Source organism: Zosterops lateralis, assembly GCF_965231275.1.
Source record: "Zosterops lateralis genome assembly, chromosome: 6".
Lineage (NCBI taxonomy): Eukaryota > Metazoa > Chordata > Aves > Passeriformes > Zosteropidae > Zosterops > Zosterops lateralis.
The window spans coordinates 29,409,847-29,431,401 of record NC_139761.1 but is presented as its reverse complement, the minus strand read 5'-3'; the positions used below and the strand labels follow the sequence as shown (position 1 = coordinate 29,431,401).

At 35.0% G+C, this 21,555-nt stretch overlaps 1 protein-coding gene across 5 annotated transcripts in view; it reads left to right on the top strand.

Annotated features, from left to right (window-relative positions):
* The window catches only part of DPH6 (diphthamine biosynthesis 6), a 190,021-nt gene that overhangs the window by 47,731 nt on the left and 120,735 nt on the right, over window positions 1-21,555 (top strand). For 4 of the 5 annotated variants that reach the window (XM_083864141.1, XM_083864142.1, XM_083864140.1 and 1 more), the window contains exons 6-7: window positions 9,685-9,746; window positions 15,887-15,981. In XM_083864141.1, coding sequence (XP_083720267.1) covers window positions 9,685-9,746; window positions 15,887-15,981 — 157 coding nt within the window. The remainder of the gene's footprint in view (window positions 1-9,684; window positions 9,747-15,886; window positions 15,982-21,555) is intronic. The other variant, XM_083864143.1, reaches the window with a different exon arrangement.

Genomic DNA, 21,555 nt, shown 5'->3' with positions numbered 1-21,555 from the left:
GAGTGCTTTGTGGGCTATTCATTGGAAGAGCGAATACCATAAATACTTGTAGATAGCAATTAGATAGAAAATCACTCCGAGTTATTTTTCCTTTTTATTTTTTTGGCTACAGGTAAAAGAAAGATCTTATCAGAGTCAATTTCTCACCTGCCTCAGGCAGACGTAATTAGATGTAAGCAAATTTAATGGAGCTTTTGTGCTCTGGGGCCATTCTGTAATGCTTTAATAATTGCATGCCTTATTAAAGTGGATTTAAGGTATGAAGGCTGTTTAACATATCAAGTGGCAAAGAAGATAAGATACAGTTTAACTTTTTGCCTTTTAGATTAATAATCAAAGCTAAACTGCGATGAAAATATTTAAAATAACAGATTTAAGAGTCTGAAGGGTAATGCATTAGGTGATACATTGTACAGTTGTTAATGCAAGAAGCAAATCTGTAACCTGAGCTTGACATTCATCAGTGCTGGCATACCTGTACACCCACCTTGTCCTGTTTTCCATTAACTCAGTGCCAGTATTGACAAGGTAAAAGCCTGTCGTTTTATGTAGAAAACACATAATTATGCAAGTAAATGAGCATTAGTTTAGTACATTTCCCTAAATCCACCATTACAAATTAATACCATAAACTTTGCCAGTGGGAAGAGTTTTCTATCTCAGAGTAGTGTAGTTTTCCAGATGGGATGCCAATTGCTCTCACTTATATGCAAAAAAGTATTGTTAGCAACCTTTTTCACATGCCTTCTGTTGATCTATAAGTAGATCAGCTTTCTTTCCTTTAGAGTGTATTTCAGAAGCTTTAATGATGAGAGAAAAGCATTCCATGATCTAGCAGCAAACCTGAGCACTATATATATGTATAAAAGCTACTTTTGAATATTTATCTTCAGTGCCATTTTCTTGCTGCTAAAGATGCCTGTATGATACATCATACTTTTATCTTTGAAATATACTCCTCTTCAGTAGAAATTCAGAATGAGGTTACTCAGTAACAGATGAAATTGATGCTATTACTGATTGTTTTTAACAACTGTGTGCCTGAAATTCCAGTAATGTCTATTGCTCATGTGACACATTGTAATTATAGCACCGTGTAATAGAAAAATTGTGTAATATAACACAATAAGAAGATGCATTTTTGATCTTCTTCCTTTTTGGTTGTGTTTTACAGATTAGGTTATACTAGTTAATTTGCAGAGTAGTGTATAACAGATTCAACTTTAAATCTTGGTAGCTTTGTATATTGGTCTTAACTGTGCCTTGTTCTAAAGCGAATTGTTTCCACTGCAAAAAAAATGTGCAATACATATATGGAAGTGAGGAAAGGAGGAAGGTTACATTAGGAAGGAACCTTTGAGTTCCTTACAGTATGATCCTTAGTAAAACTTGATGTTCGAGTCTATTTATTTTCAGTTTACTTATATAGTTAACTATACCTAAATCTTTTTAAGTATTAACACTAAAACTTAAACAACTCTATCCTTTTTTAAGATATGACAAACTTCATTGCTCATGTATACTTGAAGTTGATTTTATGTCATGCAGTTAAAGTAATTTTTCCACAATGTTTCTGGATTTTCTTGAAGTTTCAAAAATAGCATTAATAGTAAGTTTTCTAAGTGCATACTGTTGCCTTGAGAAGGGAGGGGTTGTGTAGAATTGCTTCCTCAATGTTTTAGTCAAAATCAGAATATGAACTCAAATTCCTATCTTTTAGGGGATTAATATACATTTATTTGCTTTATACATTGCAGCTTCTTTCCAGTTTGGTTATCATAAACTAATCCTTAATTATTTAATTAGATACCTGAAAGAACCTACAGTTATTATGAAATCAGATAATTGAAACAATAATTTGAAAAAGAAAAATTCTGATTAAATTATTAAATTATGTTTTTAACTTCTATCTGCTCTTTGGACCACAGGAAAGAAATTATACCATAGTGTTGTTCAACTGTTGAACAATAATAAAAGCTGAGACTTTGAATCAGGGCTGATCGGCCTACATATGAAGTGGAGTTCTTTTATTTCATGACTACATTCTTCATCTTGATGGTCCAGCTACTATGAGTGCTTATAGACATTCTGCATTCCCAGCCATGAGTAGAGTTGAAATCACAGGATCTGTGGAAACCTAAATTCTGAAGTGGTATGGGCCTTAGTTACTTACCCAGGCTATTTCCCAGTGGAATAATGAGTCCTTGGGGAGCTATTGCTATCTCTTATCTGTCAGGAAATCATAAGTTCTCAGACAAATCTTCCAAAAATTAGTTGGCCCTTTAGAGTTTAAATTGGAATTTAAATGGAAATTGTATGCAAGGCTAGAAGTCAAATAAAATTAGCTTGGGATTTAAGATGTGATGCAAAAGAGATGAATAAGGGAAAAGAGAACTAGGAATGGACTTAAAGAAAAACTTTGATTCATAGTTGAAAGTTTAAGAAAATAAGATGAAAAAATGATCTTTGCATTTAGAATGGTACTTGCCTTGATGCTTGTATATGAATGACAAATACTTTGCTACCAGAGTAAGATGAGGTTTTGGAAAGAGATTTTAGTGCATATATTATGTATAAAGAAATGTTTGAAAATAAAGTGTGATACAGAAAAAGAAAGGAGGTTTTGCATAAGTCAGTTTAGAAACAAGTTATAGAGAAATATGATTCCCTTTTTGCTAATTCAGAGCCTATACACTGGAAAATGGGAAGGATGTTGTTGTCATAACAGAAAACAGGAGCTAGAAGGAAGAGTAAGGGAATGTGCCTGAAAACAGAAAAGTAGTTGAAAGCTGACATTATTGAGTGCTTGTTAAGGAGATGTCACAGACCGACGAAGTAGGACAGAGATGGCTTAAGAGTGGAAAAATCACTCTACAGTTTGGGGAGATCACATCATCTGAAGGAAAATTTAAATGGAAGCAGCAGGCTAAGAGCACACTATTAGGCATTTAAGGTGAAACAGGAAAGGAAGTATGGGCTATAGTAAAAAAGAAGAATAGTCAGAGCTTGTAGCTGAAAAATTGTGGAAGAAAGAGAGCTTAGTAAAAGATGTCAAAAGCAGTAATAATCTTAACAATATGAAAATCAAGAGGTACAAGTGGTGTATTTTTAATATTAGAATGTTACTTGCTGGTTTTTAATGTTTGATACAATTTAAGTTCTGATGCCCATTTACCTTACAGTCTTAACGTTCTGAAACAGGACATAAACTAAGACATTTAAAGGCATATCTGTGTAGTTAGAACCATAGATGTTTGCTTTTCAGGTCACTCTGAGTTGAAGTTTTGCAGGACTTCTTACCCTAGTCTGATCCTTTATTTCTGCTCTGGACTTTTACCCTTTTGCCAACAGCTGATCTGTTGATCTTTGCTGTCAAAAGCCTCTGTTGATCCATTTGGGGATGGATCAACAAATTTTACCACTTGCACCACACATCTTTCTCTTCCACTGAATGAAATTTAAATTATTTTCTACAAAGCTTTCTAGAACCAGAACTGTTCAAAGCATGAAATACCAGAATTCTATAACAGGGACAGAATAGGACATTTTTTTTTATTAACACCACATCACCACATCATGTGGTGCTAGATTGGTTGAACAATTTGAATTAAATAGATCCATAAGCAAACAATGCTCTTAAGATATTCTGTTCAAAAAGATTATATCAGGAAAGTCACATGAACTGAAACTTTAGTAACTTTTAAGTTTTTTAGGTCCATTAAAAGTCCTGAGAAGTTGACTCAGTCACTACTTTAAATGAGATGAACCATTTGCTGCATTTGATTAAAAGTAGTTTAATGCTGTTATTCAGCAATTATACAATTCTTCCACAATCTTTTTCAAAGATTGTAAACATTTCAAATGTTTACCAACATTTTAGAGAAGAACCTTCTGAAATTCTACAAGGGCAAATGCAGGGTCCTGTTCCTGGAGAGGAATAACCCCGTGGGCCAGCACAGACTGAGGGCTGAGCTGCTGGGAAGCAGCTCTGTGGAGAAGGACCTGGGGGTGCTGGTGGACACCAAACTGTCCCTGAGCCAGCAGTGTGTCCTTGTGGCCAAGAAGGCCAATGGGATCCTGGGCTGCATTAGGAAGAGCATTGGCAGCAGGTCGAGGGAGGGGATCCTGCCCCTCCACTCAGCCCTGGTGAGGCCTGACCTGGAGTGCTGTGTCCAGTTCTGGGCTCCTCAGGGCAAGAGAGACAGGGAGGTCCTGGAGCAGGTCCAGTGGAGGGTGACAGAGATGATTAAGGGTGTGGAGCATCTCTTTTACATGAAAAAGCTGAGAGAGCTGGGCCTGTTCAGCCTCAAGAGGAGATGACTGAGATGACTAACTCATCTCAGTATATGTGTCTGAAGTGAGGGGAGAAAGAGGATGGATCCAGGCTCTTCTCAGTGGTACTGAGCAATAGGACAGGAGACAATAGGCAGAAACTGAGTCTCAGAAAGTTCCACCTGAATATGAGAAAAAACTTCTTTACTGTGTGAGTGACTGAGCACTGGAACAAATTGTCCAGAGAGGTTATGGAGTCTCTCTCACTGGAGATATTCAGGAGCTGTCTGGACACAATCCTGTGCCATATGCTCTGTGTGCAATGACCCTGCTTGAGCAGGGAGGTTGGAGCTGATAACGCACTGCAGTCTCTTCCAGCCTGACTCATTCTGTGATTTTGTGTAAAAGAATCTGATTGGAAATATTGCCTCATTATCTGATAAAATGGTACAAAATTTCTTCAAAGATTTATTGAGGACTCTGTTCTTGAAATGCTTTGAATTGCTTTGAATCAATCTCAATTGCTTTGAGATTTAACTAAAATACAAACATCTTTGATGTTTTTTTAAAAAAAATCACAAGAGATTCCAGATAATACTATTTTGATAAAAGGTTTTAGATCCTTTAGATCCTCTCAGAATTCTAGAATTTTATGACATCAGACTAACCTAGTTTAGAAAATACTTGAAGAATGTTCAAGAAGGAAGATGAACTTAGATTCCAATTAAACTGCATTGGAAACATATGCTAGAACCACTTTAAGATTAATGTTCATAACTTTATCACTTAGCCTGAAAAGAGTTACTATGTCTACAGTATGTCCATAGGTTCCATCCCTGTACAATTCCCACATTGGATAAACTATCAAATGCCAAAAAAAAGAGTGAAAAAATAAAAGAGAGAAGTTGATGCATAATCAAGTCATGACTTTTTCTCTTTTATAAAATAAATTAGAAGTGTATTCATCTCAAATATTTTAGAGGTGCAGTAATACCCAGCATTTATTGCACTTTTCATTACTTTTATACAAAAGTGAAGCGGTTTTTACAATTTTTAAAAAAATTTTTCAGAAAAGGAAATCCAAGAAATCCATTCAATTCACCATTGTTAACACAGTCTTTCATGTGTGAAAGCTTTGAGGAAGTTAAGAATGAACCTGTCAAGTTATGCTGCCAGACAAAAAGTTCACTTCCCAGCTCTTCATAGAAATGCAAGCTAAATATGACACCAGGAATGATTTACCTCAAGGCAACTTAAGGTATAGATTTACAGTGCAGGAATATCTGTGTGGCATGTGCACTGTGATGTTGGTGAAGGTTGTAACACATTCCTGCTCTCCTACACAGTAAGCTTGTGTTACCAGCTAATGCTCTTGTGTAAGGGCTTTTCCTGTGTTACTAGAAACATTCTCCTGTATGCTGTACTGTGTAAAGAATAGTGCCTGACCCTCCTTCTGAAAATTGCTGATTTTGTGTTGTTTACTTGGGGCGGGGGGGGAAATGACGCATTTAAAATAGAGGAATTTACTTTCAAAAATACTCCTATTTTCTCAATTCCAGTTCTAAGATGGGTGGTTGCTTTATCCTTTATACTCTTTTGCTTTCTATATGTATTTCTTTACCTTACAGGTCCTATCATCTTATTGTTAGCCCTGTTTTCTTTATGATAAAGAGATTAGAAGAAATAAGTTAGTTTTGGTTCCAGAAAACCAAAGTCTTTCATTGCCTCTTTTCTTATTCAAAATTCTAAATACTATTCTTGGTGAGCAGCTGATTAGGATCTTTCCAGAAATGTTTTTGCACATTATGCAGCCCTACATCATGAGAAGTTAAGTCAGTCCCTGACATTCATAGTGATGGCAGTTACTACTCTTCTCAATACTACTTCTCAAGAAGTAATATATGTTATCAACAGATAATGGTTAACTCATACTTTATTGATGTGTGCATGGTAGGGATTCTTTTACAATGTGTTCATATATTACGGGTTAGAGTTTGGTTCAATGTAGCTTTCAGAAGACCTTTATATACCACCATTTGTTAAAACTGGTAATTATGATTTATTTTTATTTATTTGAAATTTTACTAAGAAGTGAAAATAGAACTTTTTGTTTTAAAAGACTTTCTTAAGAATCCAGATAATTTTAAAATTCTGAACATGTATAAAGAATATCCTTGTTAGTCAGGTAAGGCTTTAGAATGTGTGGAATTTTTTAGCTGAATGTAATGCCATGAAAATGTAACTTGGATTTCCAGTGGTCTTGATAAATGCAAGTAATATCCAGTAGTTGCCCCTCAGGTGAGGGCTTTATGCTACACTAATATATATACACAAATTGAAATATGGTTCCTTTGCATAACTCAACAGTAGTAAAATGCCTTTTAGTAAGTGCTCTCTTTTTCACCACAGAACAAAGCCATGAATTTCTGCCCCAATCTCTTGACATTGCTGCAGTTCTCTACACTTGTGACTGTACATAAGAGCATTCTGCAACCATTGTTGATATCTGCAGGAGGGAGTTCTGCTCCTGTCAGTGGATTTATCAGGAATTGCAGATGGAGTAGAAGTTACTTTGAAGTGCTTATCCCATTTGTGCTATTGCTTACTGGTTTTACAGTCAGACTAGACTACAAAAGTGGAGGTGAAAGCACAATCTTTTTTACTGAACACTGTTAAAAACAGCATTGTCAAATTTTTTGAGATGTTTCCATCATCATGTACTTGTCTGTCTCAAAGAAATAAAGCCCCACTTGCTTTCTTGGTAGCATATAAAAAATTGATGGATTTATAGTAGTTCAGTTGGGGAGTTAAAAATGCATTGAAAATAATGGGCCATAACATTTTAGGGTTAACATTTATTCGTAGATGATGCAATTAAATAAAACAGGCATTAATTTCAAGGTCAGTCAGGGAAGTAATAAAAGTGAATATTTTAATTGAATTCTAATTGCCTCCCATTGATACATGCAAGTTAAATAAAATAGATGTCAGTCCTGCAAATTATAGTTCCCTTCCTAATTAACTTTTTAATTCTACATAGAGTCATCCAGGCCCTGGACCTTGTTGTTGGTTTATCCATCCATTCAGCTTTCTTCACATCTAGTTCCATTGAGGAAAAATGGGGAGGATGTGGTTCTAAGAATATACAATACATTGTGCTTCTCATTAGTTTAAGCCATTTTTAGAATCTGAGTCAATAAAGGAAAGTTTACCAAATAGAAGTATAGATTTAAAAATCCTGTTTTCTAAATATGGTTCCAAAATACTTTATTATAATAATTGTAGCTACAGACATACAGCTTCATCTGTGCATGTATAGCAGTAGAGATTTGAGATGGGGATTACTGGTTCTGCAAATTGAAAGTTACGTTGGTTCCTGATGCCTTTACCAGACAGTCTCTGTTCAGTCACAATATAAACCTATTGGAAATAAAAAGAAATAATAGGTTTCAAGAGAAATGCAAGCTGTCCAAAAATAGAATTCTGCTGAGAAACAGGAAGGGTACATTGCACTTCACAGATTTTCATGTAGGTATGGGATACTACTGAAGACTTTACCAATAGTGTATACATAGGCAATTTGTTTGTATTTCATAAACTATTTGTATCATAGTTTCTTTTAAATTATTGGTTTGCATTCATAACTGGACAGAAGAGAAGATATGTCCATATTACCAAAGAGAACCTTGTAAAAGAAATAATATGTTAGTGTGTCTGGTTCTGACAACTTTTTACCTTTTCATATGTTTGTAGTGTATTCCTTGGTTTAAATTTAGAGGAAATCAACCTGATTTTATCAAGGAGAGAGAGAGAGGTTGCTTATCTTAGAAAATTAATTCTATTAAAGGAAGAATATGAATAAAAATGCATAAAATGGTACTGTAATACAGTAGCATTGAAATTGAATTAATATATTTCAAAACTATTTCCACAAGAATAAATTATCATCATATATCTAGCACATACATTTTTAGTCTGTTAATAAGAAGCAATAAACTAATAGAAAAAAGGAATAGAGGCAGGAAAAAACCTCAGTCTTTTTAAACTTTAATTATTAAGCAGTTTTAAAAGCATTCCCCTAGATGGTAAGGGAATTTTTAATGTGCTTTAATGAAATATTTAAAAACTTTCTTAGTGTTTTGAAATCTCATTCACTCTAACTTGTTTTAGTTTCACGGGAATTTAAATATATACCAAGATCACGATTGTAAAAATTAAGAGACATATTAGCTATTTTAACTCAGCAATGACTTTATATAATAGTGTACTGTACATTTATATAACAGCTTTCATCATCAACAGTCTAAAGTGCTTTGCAAGGTACATATTTTAGAAATTGCTTCTGAATGGAGTAATTTTGGTGGCAGCTCTTTAATGATACCTATTACTGTATGAAGCAGTAGAGTAGGAAAAAATAGACACATATTGTATCAGTACAAAAAGAAGCCCAAACCACAATAATTAAAAGTAGTAAAAAAATGGGATTACTGAAAATTTCTCAGTGTTTCTTCAGTTTCAGGAGTTATCATGTTGTTTTTTCTCATTTACTTCATATGGGAAGACCTTTTGACCACTTTGTATGAAATCCAACAAGCTTATTTATTTGATTGAAAATGTCAGCTTTTGAAACAGTTGCTCCCAGATTATTTTATCCCACTACTCATTTTTGCCAGTTACTTGATTTATCCTGAGAAGTGACCATTAACTGCCATGAGCTGCCCAAAATCAAAAAGTCAAGAAGTTGAAACAGGAATACAGAGGAGCAAGTTAGAAGAGCTATCAAGTGTTAATACTGCTTACTTTTTTACAAAGAAAAATAAATCAAAATGTAGACATTATACAGAATATTTTGTGATGGATCAAAAGGTACAACATTCAATAAATTCTGTAAGTCTGACTTTTCGTTGTATCTCCATCCTTTTTAATCTTACATTTTATATGTGCATAAAGCACATAAAGAATGGGATTTGCAAAAGAACTTTTCATTATGGAAAACAGTCTGTGTCCCTTCCAGTTGCAGGAAGTATAAAAAAAATTGAATCATATTTTAATTTTGTAGATATCTACAAAGGTGACTTCTGACTTAAAGAGGCAGTGTCCTTGTAGTGCTTTTATTACCACGGACCTTTGTGTTCACTTCCCTGATTAGTGAAATTTCCAAGAAAGGGAAGCAATAGCTTTTCTGCTTGACATGTAGTGAAAAGGTAACTAGCTTTGTTTTTCCATAACCTGGAAGATGTATTTGCCCAAAGATCAGAGAAATTCTGACTTGGTGTATTTTCTTTAGGATAGTAATTATTTTAGATAATATGGAGACATAATATTTTAAAAAGAAAAACAAATTTAAGATATCTTGATGTTATCAGAGTAATTCATAAGAAATATTTTTTACATGTTTTGGTTTTTTTTTAGGTTTAGATCCAGATAAGCATCTAGGAAAAACTCTAAGTGAAATGGAGCCTATTCTTTTGGAGGTGAGTATAACTTAAAGGATATTCATATAGCTAAACTTGTAGTTAAAAAGAAACAGGCAGAAATTCAGTAAAATTAACTTAATAAAAGTTACTTACTTTCATAAATTAGATGTTAACCCAAAGTTTGGCTTTGCACACAGAATATAAGCCTTTGCTAAGCGCTTTTCATATGAAAAACATTATTTCTTGACATAGTTCACAAACGGTGTTTGTTTTGTCACCATTTTTAAAACAAACTAAAGGCATGAAACCTCAATACTGTAGGAACACTAACTGGCCCATCAATATGCTAAAGCTAAATAATTGTAAGTTAGAGACTTTCAGAGCAAGAAATAGTAGCGGCAAAATCATTGGTGGTACAAAACTTCCCCAAGGATTCCTATTTGGAGATTTCCTACCATTTAAACAATCAGACTGCATACAGTACGGCCATTAAAAATGGAATAAGAGGTCTATTCCTGAGGATGTATTTAATTATGTGCAAAGGATTGTGTGTCTTCAAACCAGAATAATGCTTGTTGTTAGCTCCTTAAAGAAAACTCATTCAATTAGGGAAAAGAAAAAAGACTAGATTTTGTACTTGAGGCTTCATCAAGTTTGATGTAGAAGCATCAAACAACCAAGCTAAGTAAATTTTAAGAATGAGAGTTCTGAAATTATGTTTTCATGTATTGTCTGTGACAATGCTAGTTTACCAGAATTCCTTGTCCTTGAGCCTGTAAGATACCCACAATGATTGCATGTCTGTTAAAAGGGTCATGATGTAATGTTGAGTCTAGGCTATCTAAACGTCCACAAAGTGATGTCCTAAAAATACTTTTCAGTGTTTATCTGGGTAGTTACTGGTCAGCCTGGCTTCGTAAGTAATTTGTTTTGGAGCAGTTAAGGGTATGACAAACTTGCAGAAGAGAAAGTAACCAGAACTTTAAAAATTTCTTCCTCCTGAAAGACAGAGGAGTTACATAGCAATTATATCTTGAGTTTAACTCCATTTTTTTTAGTTATTTACATGGAGAGAAGAGAGGTATTTGCTACTTGGCAAAGCTGGAAAGGAGTAATTAAGGTCCAAAACATTCAAATAAGTCTTACCTGAAGAGATGGTGTGAGTCTGTTCTTAACTTGAAGTTTGTTGCTTCAGACCTGGAGAATCTGCCCAGAAATCTTACCCTCCTCCTCCCTGGCCCTCTGCTATGAAAACTAGTTGGTATACAATTCCATTATCCCAGTCATTATCTTTTTTTTCAAAGTCTTGTTGCACTTATTTCTTTAAATCATCTCAACATTCTGCACTCACAGAAAACTTCTGTAGTCAAAATTCAGGTTGCAGCCTCAGTGGGGTTTGCAGCTGGGTGACTACTCACCTCAGTTGAATCAGCAGTTTTGATTTCTTTAAAACTGTAGCAGCAAGTATTGCAATTTGAATTGTGCTAATAAGGAGTATTCTTTTGCATTTGATTTCACCATCATTAAGAAGAAAATAATAAAGTATAAAATCCAAAAGTAGCTGGTGTTTTTTGTGAATTACATATATTTGTCAACATGTTTGTTGATGTAATTAAAGTGATTCTTTCTTACTCGTTTTCAGTAAAATTATTACTGCCCTGGTTTAACACATTTCAAAAACCACATTTGAAGGTTTTCTCTTTTATTGATACAAGAATAAACAGAAGGATGGCTGCCTAGCGTGAAGTGTATGAGTTGGGCATTCTGACACCGCTTGCAGTTCTTGTCAGGGCATTGTAGGGAAGACTGCACAACTGATTACTTGTTCATTTGGCTGTTGCTTGTGCATATGCATGCTATGAAAGTCAAAGCCAGTACAAATACGGTTTTTTTACTGGATATTTAGTTGGCTTTAAGGCCTAATAAAACCAAATCATTACCTATAAACAGAAGAAAATGGCTTATGATGTGAAATACACTCTTTCGCAAACTGGTGAAGTCTTCAGCATCTGAAGTTCTGGCAGACAGAATGTGAAAACAAGTTCACAGTCTTCAGTAAAGAGGAGAGATAAAATTTAATATTCTGGCCATTCCATATAAAATGCCATAATGATTTAATGTTTAACACTGCACATCTCCAAAACTGTTGTGGGTTTATATACCTGTGATCTTTGATTTGTACTTTATTATCTAACCAGTAATTTCAAATTTTACAGTAAATTTGGTTGGGGTTTTTTTGTTGAGGTTTTTTGCTAATGTGGTTTTTTCGTGTTCTTTTGGATTGATTTTTGAGTTCCATGTTGACATCTGATGTTACTTTACCACAGTTGAATAAATTCAGCTAGATGCAGGGTATTTCATTACAGCATTTGCATAGTGTGATATGCAAGTTTGTGAGAATTTTTGCTGTTCTGTTTGGAATTAAATAAGTAATGTTCTCTATGTTCTTCAGTTTTGTTGAAAAACACTTTATATCTGAATAATTTCAGTGCCCAGAAAAATGCCTTTGATAAGGAGCCACAAAATGTCATATTTGTTGAGTGATTCGGGATTTGTAGGGAAAATCTTTTACTTTTAGCGTGTATTCATGAAGTTCAACTTCTCTGGTACTACAGATCTGGAAATAGAACTCACTTTTACTTTTTTTTTTCTTTTTTAAAACTAAACATTTACCTAAAGGAACAGTCAGTGAGACCAAAATCAACTTATATTACTATAATGCACCTGTTAGAATTTGTCTTTTGAATATATAAGAAATAAACATGAACTAGTCGTTCTCTTTTTAGAAAAAAAACAACCTCTGGTTGAGGCATTTTAAGTGTTAATTAGAAAAAATCCCCAGCATAAAAACCCACAACCCAGCCCTAATTTCCTCCACTCAGTTGTTTGACTTTGAAAACATATTATCACCTAAATTTTCCGTCTTCTGATTTACTTTATTTTATATGTACAGTAGAAATTATAATCATTATTGACAAAGGTGAGATGGCTTTTCTGCAGTAGCAGCAGAAAAATGGAGGACTAGTGAGTGGGAAAAAGTTTTTGCAATTTTTTTCACATTACATGCAGAATGTTGAACTAAAAAGTGCAATGATGATCTGCCACCTATACTTTTAGCAGGTGTGAATATTGCTGGCTCAGGACATAGACATTGCAGAAAGAAAGGCTTTTGAATTATTACTTTTTTCTAATTGATAAGTCTGATTAATTTTTAAGGAGTGGTTGCTAGAAAATTGCTAAATTATTAAATTGCTTTCATATCCCAATGTTTCCTCTGTAACAGGAATCTCAGCTTTTTACACTGAAGTATTTTCTGTCAACTTATGTCTCCGGTTGTAATCCCACTCTCCTTCAAATTTGTTAATAGAATGGCAAATGGACATTTTGGTTATATTGCCTGTAATTCTGGCTCTGCCAAGAGGAAAATGTATATTCATATGCTTGCCTCAGAAGTTGATGAGAACATCTTGATGTAAAGAGCATGTCTGTAAATATGAGGGTTTATTAGGTCTTACAATTTCTGTCTGGGAACAAAGTCTTCACTTGAAAAAGGAAGCACTTGAATTCAAATATTTATCTTTGATCATGAACGTTTAAGAAGGAAGCTTTAATCCTTGTGTTTTATTCCTGAGGTAGGAAGAGACTGTTCTTCAGGTAGTGTTTCGACTGGTCATTTATATGTATCTCATTTATATGTATACCCTGCATCTCACTGTGTACTTAAGATAAACTTGGTGTAGTCTAGAAGATGGTTTCATCATAGATTTCTTTTGGAGTTTGGAGTGGATTTGCATTACTTGCAATTAGTTATGTTTGATTTGTAAATTTGCAGTTTTCTTGCTCATCTGAATTAGAAGACAGATTTAGCAATGATAAAATTTAGAGTCCATGCTGTTGTATTATTATTAATGTAGCATCCAGTTTGTAAACCCAAATAATCGATCTTCAAATGGTATTAATATTCTAAATAAAAGGCAAAATTATCCTGCCATTGATGACATTTAAAAAATATTACTGATTCTGTTAAATTAACATTAAGAGTCTGTTCTATGAGCTGCTAAATATCTTTTGATCCTGTTGACATTTGTGAGAACTGAAAACCCTTTAGCACCTTGTATAATTGGTGTCAAGAATTATGTTGAAGCCAGTGACATCGAAAATGAGAATTTCTCACAACAAAGATAGGAAATAGCCTTACATCTTCTGAGTATTCAATGTTAATTGCCAATAATTATTCTAGACACTGTTTACAAGCAGAGCTACCAATTTTGAAAGTGACTTGTAAACAGTAACTCCATGTATTCACTGCAGAAAGGTTACATTTAGAAAGATCTTTCCTGGTTTTCTCTCTTTCAGTTTTTAATAGTTTTCTTTAGGGTTTTGGATTGGTTTATTTTTTCAAATAGAGTAAGAATAAAAGGTTTTGGCTGTTTCGTCGGTTGTCCATTCTTGTTCCATCAACATTAATTATTCCTGATGTGTTTGTCCTATAGAAACCTCATTGCCATTGTTGACAGATGGAGTTCTCTTTTATGTCAGGAGTGTAGTTTTTTAATGAGTACTTGATTAAAGGTTCTCTTTTGCTCCTTTTCTTTGAAAGAAAATGTGAAAGGAAAAATTAAAAATAACTTTCATAACAAGATACTGAAAAAACATTTCATATATGTTCTAAAAGAGATTTAGATTTTGCAGCACCAGACAACTAAATATTCACATAGAGCATTATTACTGAGATATTGTTTTCTCAGAGCATTTTCCTTTTCTGCAAAATAACAACTAAAGACAATTCAGGCCTTTGGTTTAAGTAGCCAAAGTTACAAACACTCTCTGAAGTTTTTAAGTAAAAGGCTTTGAAAGAGACCTGTAAAGTTGCATGAAATACATTCAGCTTCAACAATAAAAATACAGTATCATTTGAATATATGTAATAGACTTGCTATACAAATATACTGGTAACCATATTAAAAATGTAATCTATAATGTATAAATAACCCAGTCTTATGTTTGCCTCAAAAGAAAAAGCAGATTTGGAATTGTCTTCTAGCCTCCAGATAGACTTTTCTAGCCCTCTGATGTTCTGGAGAACTGTATTTCTACTTTGACTGCAGAAGCTTCATGGGTGGGCTTCTGTTCCTCTGAGGAAAGGCATAAAAATGTTAAATAAATATTCTGAAAAGTAGTGTTGGTGTTTGCAATGGAGTTGAGGACTGCAGTTCCAGTTCTTAGAGTCACTTAAAGCAGAATGTTAGTGCTTGTTTAATGTTAAAAATCCTGGATGGGGCTTGGCTTGAATCAGTGCAGTAGCACTTTAGAAGGTGATATAATCTGCTCCTGAGGACATTAATTTCTCCCACAGACAAAGAGGGAGTGTCCCCGTGCTCAGATCTGGTGCTTGATTACTATCTGTCAGTACAGTACATGGAAACAGTACAGTGAGCTACTGAGCAGTCATGCTCTCCTTACTCCAGCTAAAGAACTTTGGTTCTTGCTCCACAGCTGATCATTTGTAAAGCAGGGATTGATTAAAATAGTCACGTCTCATATTTTGAATGTTTCAGTTTATCTACGTATGTGTTCAAATGAGTTATCCAGAACTCAAGGATATGATTTAGAAAGTATATGAATTACAATTTATAAAAGAAAACGTGTTTATCTTTAGATCTTGCTTTAGCTTTTTGCTTTTAACTTAGAAAATTCTCATTTGTTTTGATAGATTTTTTTAAAAGAATATTTACCAAAACGTAGAATACAGTTTCTTAATCTGTTGTCAAAAAGATGTGTTCATTGTATACTTCTATGTAAAGCACGACTTGTGTTGACTCACAGTAAAAGTTTCTCCTACAGGTGAAATAGAAAGACAAGTATGGGAGTCTGAAAAACCTTCAATGGCCACTGAGAAAGAAGAACTAGGAATCAATTTTTTCATCTAAATATTACAGTGTGACTTAATATTACAGTTCTGCTTAAAATATAACACATTGGTAATTGTTAATCACTGTAATAGGCATACAAAGATATCAAAAGCTGACTGTATGATGTTTGGGCTTTTTCATCTAAGTAATGTATAGTCTTTTAGAAAGTACATGTCATGGTTTAAACCCAGCCAGCAACCAGTATGTACTAACATTTTCAGCAAAGTATGTTTAATAAACTTCTTTGTGTAATACTTACATGTTTCAATTTCTCTTTTGTGATAGCTCTCTGAGAAATATGGAGTCCATGTTTGTGGAGAAGGAGGAGAATATGAAACATTCACTCTGGACTGCCCTCTGTTTAAGAAGAAAATAGTTGTGTAAGGATCAGTTTCTTCTATTTCTTTATATTAAAGCAATGAGAGCATCTTAAAATTTAGTTTGAGACAACTAGAGGTGGTAAAAGGTACCACGTGGCATTTGCAGAGGTAAAACATGTTCTTTAAGTTCACAGACACTCATGTTGTTTAACACTGGCAAAGTCCTCTGGAAACCTAAATCAATACCTGACACGATGAGGCGTTCATAGAGGGCTATAAACTTTTTTAGACATTTGCACTTTCGTTTACTTGCTGATTATGGCCTGCAGTAAAACTGGTACCTGTACACTGACATTTTTATCCTTTCATGAAGTGTGAATTGCCTGTAATATTTATCTTTCATTACAGCTAAATTTGATAAAGTGCCACATCAGTAGCCTGTGGATTCCATTAACTGTGTATGTGTGTGTGTGTGTACGTTTAGTAGCTTAGAATGATAACAATAAACACTTTTTTCAATTACTAGACGATATTTTAAATACAAACTTTGTATGAATCAGTCTCAGTTACACTGAATAGTTTATTCCTTTGACATTAATTGCTAAAATCTGTGTAGTGAGCTGTGGAAAATATTTGTGTCTTGTTTCTTATTAGCCTGTTAAGTAGCTAGGCCTGCTTGCTTTAAGTAAAATATTTTGACTGCTGTTCTTTTTCTGAAGCATGTAAACAGACCAGTAATCATTTATTGGTGGTTGATTCTCAGTCATTTTAGTGCGGGTCGAGATTATAGAGCATATAGACACGATTAAGGCTCTCATGGTGCAAGTCCATTTGTTTCACTTTTCTGTAAGACTGGGATCTGTCTGTGTAAGGAATAGAGAACCAAGAACTATTAGCTCCATTTCATTGCATGGATTTTGGGAGGAGAAGATCAATAAACAAAGGAGTTAAAACATTGGCAGCTATCTGGCAGATATCCATGAAAATACTGGTTGATTATGCCCTTGGCTGGGGATCAACCAAAAAGCAGTTTAAGTAGGAATAGATTTTAGTATATTCTAAATGTATATCTGGCTATCAGTGATATAAAGACAGTTCAGATGACTAGGAAAAGCTGAAGCAGAAGTGGTCTGGCTGAGTTATCTTAATTTCTCTTGGTGATACTCCAAATAATAAAAGTTAAAAACAAAACCACAAAAAAATACATAAAAGACAAATATTTAAATCCGTGGGTATTTAATAATAAATATACGGCACAATGGAGTTTTAAACAGGTATTCAACTAGTTTTCAATATACATTTCTGTAATGGAAACTGAACAGAACACTGGCATTGTGGGTCTCTGACTTGATTAGCCCTGCTTATCTCTTATATTATTCATGTCATAAAGACATGCTCTTTGAGGGATCATGCATGTGAAATCTATTGCTGTATGAACTTCACAAGAAAAATATTTTGCAGTTCCTTCTTTAAATAAGTTATGAATATTTTCCTACTTTGTATTCTTGCTTTGCATATACACTGAATCTAAACAGACTTTTTTATCATATTAACTCTGCTAGTAGAGTTTCCAAATGTTTAGATATATATGGTTCAGGTATATATCTCCCCTGATTTCAGCTAGGCCAGGTTTAGATTTGTGCAATAACTGGGAGGCAGCGTGGCCAAGGAGCCTAATGTTATTTGATACAACCTCACTCATTGCCAGGGTTGGGGGGAAAGGGACTCAGGGACACTGTCTCTCTCTTAGAGATGAGTGTTGCTTCCAGTTGAAAAAAGGTGGCAGAGGGGGAGCCATCTGTATTGTTCATTGTAGCAGGGTTGTCAATGATCATTTCTGAATATGAATCACTTGCTCTTGTATCCTTTTGTTATTAATATTTTGCTGTTATTGTTCATTTTCTTATCTCAGTGCTGCTACCAGTAAATTGTTCTTATCTGAACCCATGATCTTGGCCTTTTGTGCCAAGTCCCTCCCACCACACAGGGAGTGGAAAACGGGCAGGGGCAGTGAATGAGAGAAGTGTTTGGAGAGTCTCAGTGGTGGCATTGAATTTGGGAGTACTGTACCTAAAGCAGGACTACATCCTGATACAATTTAGCTTAAATGGAGTTGTAAGCATTACAACTTAGAGGTTAAAACCTGACAGGATTTTCAAGATCCCTGAATTCCTGAACAATTCCAAAACATCTCCTGAGTTGAAGGTTTCTGAGGAAGACATTGAAGAATACTTTTACCTTCAAAACAGGTATGGTGGATTAACCTTGGCTGGCTGCCAGGTTCCCACCCAGCTGCTCTCACTCTCCCCCTTTAGGAAGGCAAGGAGAGAAAAAGAAGATGAAAAGATTTGTAGGTCAAGAAGAGAGCAATGTGATGGCTTACCAGTTACTGTCATGGGAAACCACAGTCAATTGGGGAAAAATAATACTTAATTTATTGCCAAATTTAATTTTAAAAAAATAAATCGGAATAGTGGGAAGTAAATACACCTTCCCTCCTCACCTTGTTCTTCCCAGGCTTAACTTCACTTCCTCATTCCTGACTTTTCTACATCCTCCTCAGTGAGCAGTGGAAGGAGGTAGACAATGAAACTCTGGTCAGCTCATAACTGTGTCTTTGCTGCCTCCTTCTCTTCACACTTTTCCCCTGCTCCAGCCTGGGTCTTTTCCCTGGCTCTGTCATGAACTGTTACAACATGTGTCCTTCCCACCAGGCAAGTTCTTCAAGAACTGCTCCAGTGTATGTGCTTTCCATGGGGTATGGTCCTTCAGGAATAGACTGTTTCCTCATGGGTCTTCCATGGGACTCAGTCCTGTCAGAAAAACTGCTTCTGTGTGGGTTTCTGCACAGACTGCAGTGTGTGTATCTGCTCTGGTGTGGTCCTTCCTGGCCTGCAGGGGAGCAGCCTGCTTCACCATGGTCTTTTCCACAGGCTGTGTAGAATCTGTTCTGGCATTTGAAGCACCTCTGCTCACTTCTGCACTGACCTTGATGTCTGCAGGGCTGTCTCTACCATGTTTTTCTCATTGCCATTGCAGCATAGTTTTAAAATACGTTATCACTGAGACACCACCAATGTTGCTGAGCCCAGCATCCTTTGGTCTCATGTCATAGAGGCCACCTCTGAACACTAACCCCTGCCACCAAAACCTTGCCACATAAAGCTAAAACAACAGAAGAAAATCTAGTATGCCTTTCATTTGTAACACTACTTGCAAGTAGTATTTTCACTGGTCAGTGATTTTTGCCCTCATAAACTTGGCAAAATATGTTTCTACAGTATATCCTTGCAAAACAAACAAATATGCTGGCTCAGGAAAAAATAAAAAGCAACTTTGAATGTTACTCTACTTAGGAGAAATGGGAGTCTATTGTAAGACTGTATGACGAATTTTGCTTCTGAATGTTAAGTTGATTTCTTGCCATTCTTCTCTGTCTTCATTAAAAAATATGCCTCACAAAGGAAGCATGACAGATTGAATGAAACATATATTTGAAAATAAACAATATCTAGTAGTGAAAGCAAAATCTTACAACCAAAACATTAAACAAGAGTCAGATTGGGGTTTATCTGGTTGTCCCAGGTAGTCTGTTACAATCCATTTGTCAGCTTTCCTCCTCTGTGTGTTTGAAATGTACCAAGCATTTCCTGTCCTTCTTATGCTGATGTTTAAAGTACAATTGATCAATGTTTCTTGACATTTTAAAGATCTGTTTCTAATTTATATGAACACTATCTGTCCTAGTTTAGGGCAAATTTGGGACGAAACTTTGAATAGGGTCCCTCTGGGAAGCAAACCCAAACGGCCCCACCCCCAACCAGTCCAGGAGAAAATCTCCTCGGAGAGAAGTGGAAAAACTATTGATTTAACAAACAAAATGCCTACAAGCACAAAAATGAATAATATGAAACAGCAACACCTCTCGCTGCTCCAAAGAGAGATGGCAAAATTGAGGAAGTCCTTGCTGTGGTTGAAGCTCAGCTCGCTTGGTCTTCTCTCATTTCCTCCAGCGCTGGAGAATGCCAAGGTCCAGGCCCTGGTGGGCTGCAGGTGCCAGCTCCTGATGCTCCAGAGCAGGTTTAAACAGTCCCAAGAAAAAAGAAAACAAACCGTCCAGGGAGCTGCTCAGCCTCAGCAAGCTAAAACTAACTAAAAGCAAAAGAGATCTCTGTCCCGCTGTGTGTCTGTGCCTCAGACAACACAGTCCAGGTGGAATGTGGAGAGGGAGTGCAGTACTGCAAACAAACTGTGTGCTGCTTCTTTGCCCACCTTTGCTCTCAGAACCAGTCTGAAAGGTACAGAACTCATATTCAACACAAACAGAACACATTATTGGGGATACAAATATCATAAAGTCACCCTAGGACACCATCTAATAGCTATTCTTGTGATAAAGGCCTATTTGTTTATGGAACACTGAATAGTTTCATCTTTTGGAGAATAAATTGTTGCATTTGAAATATTTGGGAAATACCATTTTCCTTTGTATACCTTACTATTAGCTCTGTGTTTAGTCTTGTAATTCTAAGTTTGGAGTTAAAAGCAAAATCGTAGCATCATAATTTCTGTAAATATGAAAAAAGAGTCATGTTCTGAGAAGCACTGATTGTACTCTCAGTCTTGTTCTGCCTTGATATATTTGTCCTGAGAAAGTGTTACAGGGTGCTTTAAAATGATTGGATGCTTTCTAGATCTTCAAGAAGTCTTGAGAGATCAGATGATTCTGATTTCAAAACAAATAGCTGATTGAGACAGTTTTTCAACTATTCTTAGGTTTTATTCAGTCTTCTGAAAATTTCCTTAGCAAAATTCCTGTGTTTCCATTACAATCAAACATGAGTCATCTTAGATAGTCAAGTTCCTATGTAAAATTCAGGCTTTTAGTGTAAAATGGCCTTATATAATTTATTGGGATCTCTCAAATCATTGTTTTAAATCTCTGCTTTTCCTGGTTTTTGAGTTGATTGGGGTTTTTTACTGTTTCCCAAGCTGGATGTGACATGTCGAGTTCAGGACTTCAGGACTTCATTAGATTTTTTAATTGGAGACTACCTGGATGTAAACAGAACTATTCTGCTTTCTGCCTATTTTTTTCTACCCGTTTCTGTTAGAATTAGAAGACGCCATTGTAATTTGAAAATTATTTTAATCTTAAGGAGCTATGTATAAAATATCTTACATATAAATAAATCTAAACAATATTTTAATGATAAAGAATCTTGATAATTATTCTCAAGAATGAAACTGAAGCCTATTTATCAAAATACTTTAAAAGTTTGCTTAAAGTGGATCTTCTCATCTTAAAGGTATTTATCATTATTGTGTGATGTTTTGTTATTTTTACATCCCAAACCACATTTTATAGAACAGATATTTCTGCTAATTTTACACTTCAGTTGAGGAAATGGGATCTGGACAAAGCTTCAGCTGCTTTGAGTTTGCATTGGTTTTATGTGGTATTACTAGTAATCTGTCTATATCATCTCTTTGAATGCTATGACGGTACCAAGGGCAGAATGGTTTCTGGAAATTTATGTGTGTCCTTAGCCTTACTTTCAACAATTTTCAGATTTTCTTTTACTGCATCTGAATTTCTCTTATGTTTTCCTTGAGTTTCTCACCTTCTGATGT